A 9,221-nucleotide genomic window follows, 5' to 3' on the forward strand; every position below is an offset into this window, starting at 1 on the left:
TTTCCAAGCAACGTGCATCAAAAGTTAACGTTCAGACAAATATAAGAATTCCATACCAAATAAACACGAAATTATAACGTTTGCAATAAATATCCACCCCCGCTTGATCAAATGGTAGCGCCTGAAGAGTGTCATCCACGCATGCGCAGTCTGTGCAACCAAAGGCACACGAAATGGCGTCTGCTGCAGGTGAGAGCTTTGTGAAATCTTTTGTACAATTTCATAGCATGTTCGAGATTTAAAAAAAAAATATCTATGTGAATATCGATTTTGTTGCTAGTTATAGTTATGATAAAGTAATGTACTCCATAAAACGCGATGATTCTATTAAATTTGTATGTTTGCCGGTGTGGTTCGAACCGGTTCCGTTTGTCTGCGTGTGAAAATGGGGGATGGGGTCGAAAACTGCGGTATTTTACATTTTGCTTGGCTTCAGGCACATCAAAGTCATTTAATTAGCTGATAATACACCTTAATTATTTTATACCATCTTATTTCATTTTGAGCACAAATTCACACGTGCCGGTCTGTTGCTTGGCAACGTTTGAGCTAAGAGGCGGGCTAAATGTTATTAGCACTGGAGCTCAGCTCCTATGGCGTTGTAAATACTATTCAGATGTATCAAAATAATACGGTGTTATTCATAATCCTGTAAATATTAATCACAGAATACATCCATTTCAGTATCAGCTGTACAGTGTGAATCAAAAGTATCAAAACAGTTCATATTAACACTTTTTTTTTCTCGTGTTAATTTGTCTCGTGTCGCTTGCTTATTGAAACCTAACGTTATCCATTCTTTCAATCGTCTTCTGTAGAAACAATTCTTTTACGCAACTTATATAATACATAATTTATACTTTTTTACACTTATTTTGTTTTCTACGTTATTAATTTGTTTCGAATGACCCAAAATAAGGGTTTTAAGTGTATATGAACATACCTTTATTTGCCACTGTGACCCATCTGTTACTCAATCCTTGTTTTTGTGAATGAGTTTGATATTTTAAATGAATGTTAATGTGTGTTTCTCGCAGATTACAACAGTTACGGACAGGCAGGAAGCCAACAGGGGTATGGTCACAAAACTCTGTAATATTTGTATGTTTTTTTATTTTTATTTTATTGCAATTTTTTATAGAGATGTCTTTATCCTTATTCAATAATAATGGACAGCTAGAAGATTCATGTATAGTCATGGAAATGTGCTGATCAAAAGATGAGGCAATCTTGTATATAACAGTTGTTTATCTATAATAAAATGAGAAAATCATATTTTATTATCAGGTACAGCTCCTATGCGGCGGCCCAGCCATCTCAACAGGGTTATGGACAGGGCACTCAGGTAACCTTAAACTATTTTTTCACCATGTTTTTTGTCATATGTGCAAAATAGACGCTGTTAAAGTGGCCTTGTGTGAGTGATTTACTGTTTGCTTACTGTAGCAGTCGTATGGTCAACAGCAAAGCTACGGTTCATACAGCCAACCAGCTGACTCGACCTACTCCCAGACCGGCAGCTCCTCAAGCAGTTATGGCCAGCAGCCATATGGATCCTCCTACGGACAGCAACCACCAACCAGCGGTGTGTCATTTTATTTTATTTTTTTATCCATTTTTGTGGTATTTAAGTTGAGGTCAGTACCTCCAAGGGGTGTGTTTAATCGGGGACTTTTTCTTTTCTTTTTTACCCTTTGTAGGTGGTTATAATGCCACTCCGGCCACACCGCAGGGCTACACTCAGCCTGTGCAGGGATATGGAGGCAGCAGCAGCTACGATTCCTCCACAGCTGCTGCCTCATCGACCAGCAGTAGCCAGACCTCTTATAGTGGGCAGGCCAGCTACGGTACCCAATCTGCATATCCTGGATATGGACAACAGCCTGCTTCTGCTGCACCCCCCAGGTATTGGGCCTACTCTGTTCGTCATAGTCCCCTAAAGTTTTGCAATGTATTTGTTGGTCACTGATTATAATTTGTGTCCTTCAGCAGCTACAGTTCTGGCAGCCAGCAGCCCTCTGGATATGAGCAGAGCTCGTATTCCCAGCAGCCTCAGCAAAACTCCTATTCTCAGCAGCAGCAGCAGGGAGGATACCAGGGCCAACAAGGAAGCTACGGACAGCAGAGCTCCTACAGCCAGCAGGGAGGATATCAACAAACTCCTCCCCAGCAGCAACAGGCTCCGCCTTCCAGCTACCCCCCTCCTTCTGGGTCCTACGGACAGCCCCCTGCTAGCCAATATGGACAGCAGGCTAGTACTGGAGGAGGCTATGGCCAGGCAGACTATAAAGCACCCAGTCAGTATGGCAAGTCTGCTGGTAATAGCTTGGCAAAAAATGTGAAAACTTTAGTGAGACCATTTTCTTTCACAGGTAGTTACAGACAGGACCATCAGAACGGCATGGGCAGAGGAGGCTACTCTGGCCCAGAATCCAGAGGATATGGGGGCCCTGGAGAGGGCCGAGGGGGGGAGAACCGCGGGCGTGGCCGGGGTGGGTTTGACCGGGGGATGATGCGAGGAGGTGGTGGCATGCGAGGGGGCATGAGCCGAGGAGGCATGAGGTAAGTGTGCGTTTGTGCAGTCTCACCTCACCACCTCTTTTTCCCTCAGACAGGAGCTGAAAGAGGCCATACAGGGCTGAGAGCCACGCTATGTACTTAAATTGGCAGAAATGTACTTTATTATTTGGAGCCAAAGCTTAAATCACAAACTGTAATTTGCCTTTTTTTGTTGTTGTTGAACCAGTTCAACACAATTTTTAATATCACAATCTTAAGTGTTGAAGCTTTTTTAATTTTTTTTTTTTAAGTTTAATTAGTTTGATAGCAAGTCCACGCAATTGTTTTAACAAGATGCTAAAATGATTTAAAATTCTGAAGTCCTGCTGCTCTCAGCTCTGCCTCATTATGGCCTAAGGTAAGATTGTGCTTTGGGAAAAAATATAATAATTTTAATCTCACATTCCCTTTATCATTAAATATATTTGAGGGATCTTAATTATTCAGAAGAAGGATTTATTGAGGTGTTAGAGTAAGAAACAAGATAATTAAACATTGAGGCACAGTTCATAAGATCTGTGCTCCAAATGGTTGTAATAAGATTGCCAATGCATAATGTGATCCTTTAGGTTACCGTATTTCCAAAAGCTGTGTTAATCACTCCAAATAGGATTATATATATCTGCCTGCAAATCACAGGTTTACAGGTACAGATTGTTTCAGTTAGTCTCATTTAGTTACTTTCTCTCAATTGTGAGTAAAAAAAAATTAAGGGTTATTTTAGAAAGAGATAAAGGTGTTAATATGGCTAACATTTACTAGAATTGAACATAAATATCAATGCAGGTTTTGAAAATGTTTTGAATAGGTGTAGTGTGCATAAAAGTAACATTGTTTTATAATTAACCATATTGGTTCCCAAAGACGACTTATGCTGCCAAAAGCAGGAAGCTAACAAAAAATAAATATGAAAGTGAATGCAGTGATGCTTGACACAAAACTGTTACTACAGAGCTGCTTGTCCCTTCATTATTATCTTGAACATGTCCTCTGCTCTGCATATTAAAATATTAGTAGAATTATTTAACTGAGCTTGTACAATGCTACTTTTAAAGTTAACTATTTTGGTTATAAAGGTATGCTCCAATCGGTGAAAGTACACTGCATTCATTTTCCCTTTTCAAAAAAGGGTATGTTTTCTATCTGTTACACATTTGGATTGCAATTGTCTTGTGCATTATGAAACTTTTTCTTTAACATGCTTTGTCGCATTTATACGCTACAGGTAACAAAGTGAGAGCCATGTAAACACATCAATACTTTTACAGTACCACTACTCAGTTCTGAGTCTGGGCCGGAAGCGTTTTGAAATGGGGGCTTAAAGTTGGTGGTGTCAAGAGGTGTTCCAAATGTGTTTTTCCTACAAGAAGGAGAATTTTGTTTTCTTTGCAGCCAAAGAAATGTGTAATAATCATCTAAACATAAGTTTACTCTTTTTACAAAAGTGTTTTGATAGCTTTTTTTGTGTTGTGTAATTATATCAGAAACATTTCTGTAAAGAAAAAAGTGGTGTTATGGTTTATCTGCTTTTTATTTTTTATTTGACTAAAATGCATGTACAGCTTTATGTAAGCAGATTGTTTCAGATGCAGCCACAAACAGGCTACTCCTGCATTTTGGTGCAGCTGACACCAAAATGCAATTAGATTCTTAGTGAAGACCAATAGTTTCAACATTTGGGTGTAGTTTTAAATATTGCATAGTCTCATTTTCATTCAGAGTTGGTAGCAAGGCTGTGTCTGAAACAATTACATCTCAATTACAGTTAGGGGTGGGCGATTAACCAGTTAGAAATTTGTCAACCGGTAGAGATTTTGGTTACACGCTCATGTGACGTTGCTGTGCTACATGATCACACAAATTTATCGTTAGCATTGCTGTTTAAAAAGTGACTTTAAGCCGTTGAAACGCAATCAGCAGTGAAAGAGAACTCATTTTGTGATATGCGCACAAAGACGTTGCTCATAGAGTGGGCGCGTACTGAACAGAGTTATTTTTGCCACTTTATAGGCCTTGAACCGTTAAATACACACTTGTCAAAATGGCCATCTTTTCAAGTATCCTTGTAAACACGGTAATTTAGGTCTTAAGTGAAAGTGAACAGCTGAGAAAGAAAGCGTGTGACAATATATTGGATCCGGCTTGCTCTTAAACTGGCAGCAGTCCACAAATTCCTGCTGTCTTTCATTTCAACAACAAGAGAAAATATCTCACTGCTCTTGACTAAATCACCTTTGTAACTTTACTAAGAAGTATAGCATTTCTTATGTTCCACTGTAGTTTAATCACTGACTTTACTTTTCTTCAGTGAGCTTGAGGTTGGTTTGTTTTTTAAAGGCTAGTATTAGTTTTTTTTTTTTTTTTTTTTTTTTTTTGGGATATTGACTCTGGTGACAAGAATTATGAAGTTTCTATAGCATCAAAAATGTTGATATCATAAAGACCTTATTTATAGCAAAAATAACTATCGTGATGTACATTTTTACCGTGAACTAAAATTAGCCTACTCGTATCGTGATAAGCTTTTGGTCATATCTCCCACCCCTAATTACAGTGTACAAATTTCTGGAGTTTTGCACCTATAATAATAAAGATCAACCCTCATTTATGCTCTATATAACCCCAATACTGTTCAGCCACTAATGTAATAAAATTGTAAGTTGAGCAAGTGAAACCCAGTGCACAAACATTGTAATGCTACAGCACCCCAACTGAGTGTTACTCTCAACAGTATTGTGTTTTTATAAGGGGGTCTTGTTAAGAGTTAGTTAGAAATGTGCAAATGCCCCCATTACCCTTTTTGTGGTACCGAAGTGGCTGTTTTAAGGGATATCGCCTTCATATCTTCGCTTATTCCCCCCAGCATCGCTGGAGACAGAGGTGGCTTCATTAAGCCTGGTGGTAAGTTTAATGAGAATCACAAGACTATACACTAGAATTCTCTACCTTTTTATGGGTGTTTTTCAGAAGGGAAATAATTAATACCTTGCAAAACTACACTGCCGGCTAAAATTAAGAGTTTTCAACTTTTTCCATTGGTTGTAGAGGAATGGTTCACATCTATTTTTATTGGTTAAAAATCCTGAGTGTGGACTCCAATGAAAGGTTACTTTTGCCCTTATAATCAAGAGTTAATGGTAACTGGTCTACCCAACCATGTAGAGTATCACCATTTCATTATTTACTATTTTATTCAATTTTATATGATATCAGGTATGGAGTCCAATTTGGGTCCTTGGTTTTTCAAGGGTTTTGCAAATATATTTTTATATTTAAGGCACACTGGAATAAAAACTAGGTAGCCTTTGAATAGTTTCCTCTTAATACTTTTTCACAATAATCAAACCAATCTTGGGTCAACAGCATCATGGTATTTTGTCATTTTATGTCTTTGAATGGTCAGAAAGAGTGTGCCGGGGCAGTCTTGACCAGGAAATGGTAGCATAATATTGTCAGGTGCTTGAGAAGCTCGGCTTGTAAACTTATGTTTCTCACTTTTTTTCTCCTTGTGTCCTGCTTGATGATAACCTGAAACAGATGGTGACATGGGTAAGTTTGGCTCTTCAAATTATGTATTTTTCGTCTATTTTGATCAATTTCTTGATACATTTCAGTTGCTTTTAATACTGTCTGTTCTCTGCAGGACGCCCAGAGGAGCAGGATGACTCTGAAAACAGCACTATCTACATCACTGGGTTGACTGAGAACGCTACATTGGAGGAAGTTGCTGACTTTTTCAAGCACAGTGGAATCGTTAGGGTACTTGATGGTCTTTTTCAATAAGATGAAATGGCTTTGGGAAGATGGATGGCTTGTTGCTTTCCCATGTTACTATTGATCTAATACTGAAACATGTAAAGGGTTGGGTTACGCCGTGCATCAAATGGTCCTTTATTGGATTTCTCGAAGCTTATGATTGAATATTGTTTAATTTTGCTTTCTAAGATAAACAAACGCACGGGCCTGCCTGCTGTCAACATCTATACAGATAAAGAGACTGGGAAACCAAAAGGTGATGCCACCTTATCCTACGAAGAGCCTCCATCTGCAAAGGCAGCAGTCGAGTGGTTTGATGGTGCGTTGAACTTAACTGAAATCAGTCATGAATATCTGTCCTTTCATCATGAGTCTTCAAGATAAATGTTTTTGTCATTAGGAAAAGATTTCCAGGGCAAGAAGCTGAAGGTATCCATGGCTCGACGCAAGCCTATGATGGGAATGATGCGTGGTGGCATGCCAATGAGGGGAGACCGAGGTGGCATGATGGGACGAGGAGGTACGCTGATTTAGTAGCACCAGAAAACCTGAGTTTCTGTTTTTCTGTACTAAAAAATTCTAAACATCGAGTTGGATTGGATCTATTCCTGCAGGAATGATGGGTCGTGGTGGTATGGGCAGAGGTGGTGATCGAGGAGGATTCATGCCACGTGGGGGTCCCAGGGGAATGGGCCGTGGTGGACCTACTGGAGGAAACATGCAACAGAGGGCAGGAGACTGGCAGTGTCCTAATGCGTATGTATTTCAGTAGTAGAGCAGTGTTACTCAATGATCCATGTATTATCTTCAGCTTCTGATTTGAGTCTTTGTTTTTCTAGGGGATGTGGAAACCAAAACTTTGCCTGGAGAATGGAGTGTAACCAGTGCAAGGCACCCAAACCTGAAGGCTTTGGGCCTCCTCCATTCCCTCCTCCAGGTTACTGTCTTTTGTGTTTACTCCTAGTATAGCTTTCAGAACCGCAAACAGCAGTGCTTCAGATAGTTGCATGCTAATATTCACTAACTGTCTTTTGGGATTCAGGTGGTGACCGTGGTCGTGGTGGACCAGGTGGGATGCGTGGCGGCCGTGGTATGGACCGTGGAGGGCCAGGGGGACCCGGTGGCTTCCGTGGAGGCAGAGGTGTGGATCGTGGTGGTTTCAGAGGAGGACGTGGCATGGACAGAGGCGGTTTTGGAGGAAGGGGTCGAGGTGGGCCTCCTATGGATGACATGGGAAGAAGGGGGCGAGGAATGGGACCACCTGGCAAAATGGATATGAAGTGAGTGTTTCTGTGGAAGTGTGAAGGTATTTTAGCCACAAAAAGGAACAGTAATTCATTATTTATTTTTTTGCAGGGGAGACCATCGTCAGGAACGGCGAGAAAGGCCATATTGAGAGATGTGTCCCTAGTTGACACCTGTTTGTCATTCAAATGATTTTAAAGTTGCAATTCCATATTTATAATTGGTTGGTATGGAACTCGTTACTGCTTTGCCGTTAGTCGTCAGTGAATGTTTTATTTTATTTTTTACTTTTTTTGTGTTTTGTGAGCCCTTTTCTGGTCCAGAAATTTGAAACCAGATGCACATGTAAATGCTGGGTGTTCAGTGTACCATTTAGATTTGTCAGAAATGTTCTTGTGGAATAATGTGAAATTTCTCTTTTTCTTTGTTTTTTTTTTAAATTCCCAATACCCCTTTAATTGCTTTACTCTGCTTTCATGTCTAAAAACGTTGAATAAAAAAAAAAAATGAACCATTCTGTGGGTTTTTTTTAAATGCATGGCTGTAAATACTTATGCCATGTACTTGTTTTCTGCATTTACTGTCATTACTTCACCTAAACAGTGTGGCATCTTAAGTGTGACGGAATAATGTAAATAGCTGATGCTATTCAGCCCCTTATGTCATTTCAAACAGTGTTTAAAAGAGTTCACCTAAAATAAAATTCTGGAAAAAAAATCTTTACTTGTCTTAAGTTGTTCATGTTCTATTATTTTATTTTTTTCATGGTGTTGATCAAAAGGAGACTTTTTGGAGCATCTTGTGATTGTTGAGCTTTTTAAAGAAGGATACTGGATATGCATATGCATCTTAAATGTATTTATTCACAGAAAACCCTCCCCTTAGGAGTTCATTGATTCTCGTTTGTGCATTGCCCTTGCGGTCATGTCACACACAGGAACCAATGGTGTTGATCTATCTTCTTTAGCTCCTTTTTAATTGTCTCTGTACTCGTGTATTTGATTTTATTTGGTAAACCCCAATAGGGTGAATTCAGGTAAAGTGGACCACTTTTTGTAAAACGTATCATTTAGATGCTAGATGGTTTTTTTGTTTTTTACTTTTAACTTTAAGGTCCAGATGTAATATTTCAATTTGAATACAGTTCATACAAACTGTTATTTGCAAGATATATACCAATAAACATTTTGAGGTCATGTACTCCAGACAAATTTCTTTTCAGGTTAAGTGGGTCATCCCTTATTTATCAAACATTATTCTGCATCTTATTTAAAAACACACAATTTATTAACACACGTGATCAGACAAACATATTTAACAAATCCAAAAATATATAACCCACGGGTTATGACTAAAATAAATGTGTAAATCATCTTAATTTGTGAAATTCCAAGCAACTAAAAGAACATGTTGACATTAAATTTGATTAAATCTGAATGTCAGAATATTCTGAAATCAGAATATTGATGAAATGCACTCTGCAATATGCTAAAAATGTGACCATAACACAAGCGGCAACAAATAGTCTAAAAGAAATTAATAAGAGGAACATTTAAAACGGTAACCATATGTAAAAAGGTTTTTCTGTCTATGTTCTTTAAACACTTTAAATTAACTTTTTATATGTCCAAATTTTAAAGCTTTACATTCTGCTTCTACAT

The 9,221-nt window shown here is 38.7% G+C and overlaps 1 protein-coding gene across 1 annotated transcript; it reads left to right on the forward strand.

Moving 5' to 3' along the window:
- The first annotated feature begins 139 nt into the window (after positions 1 to 139).
- Positions 140 to 8,759, forward strand: LOC306865980 (uncharacterized protein). The gene is made up of 15 exons (XM_079410905.1): positions 140 to 189; positions 1,038 to 1,074; positions 1,288 to 1,345; positions 1,447 to 1,585; positions 1,701 to 1,905; positions 1,990 to 2,310; positions 2,377 to 2,562; positions 5,423 to 5,460; positions 6,203 to 6,318; positions 6,505 to 6,634; positions 6,716 to 6,835; positions 6,930 to 7,071; positions 7,155 to 7,252; positions 7,358 to 7,595; positions 7,672 to 8,759. The coding sequence occupies exons 1-15, from the start codon at positions 174 to 176 to the stop codon at positions 7,709 to 7,711; spliced, it is 1,884 nt and encodes a 627-aa protein (XP_079267031.1). The 5' UTR covers positions 140 to 173; the 3' UTR covers positions 7,712 to 8,759.
- Positions 8,760 to 9,221: the final 462 nt, after the last annotated feature.

Source organism: Barbus barbus (assembly GCF_936440315.1).
Source record: "Barbus barbus genome assembly, chromosome: 47".
In the NCBI taxonomy this organism is placed as follows: Eukaryota; Metazoa; Chordata; class Actinopteri; order Cypriniformes; family Cyprinidae; genus Barbus; species Barbus barbus.

Coding starts and splice junctions, on each gene's coding strand:
- LOC306865980 (XM_079410905.1), top strand. Junction 1,075..1,287: donor CAGGCAGGAAGCCAACAGGG/GTATGGTCACAA, acceptor TTTTATTATCAG/GTACAGCTCCTATGCGGCGG. Junction 2,311..2,376: donor GCACCCAGTCAGTATGGCAA/GTCTGCTGGTAA, acceptor TTTCACAGGTAG/TTACAGACAGGACCATCAGA.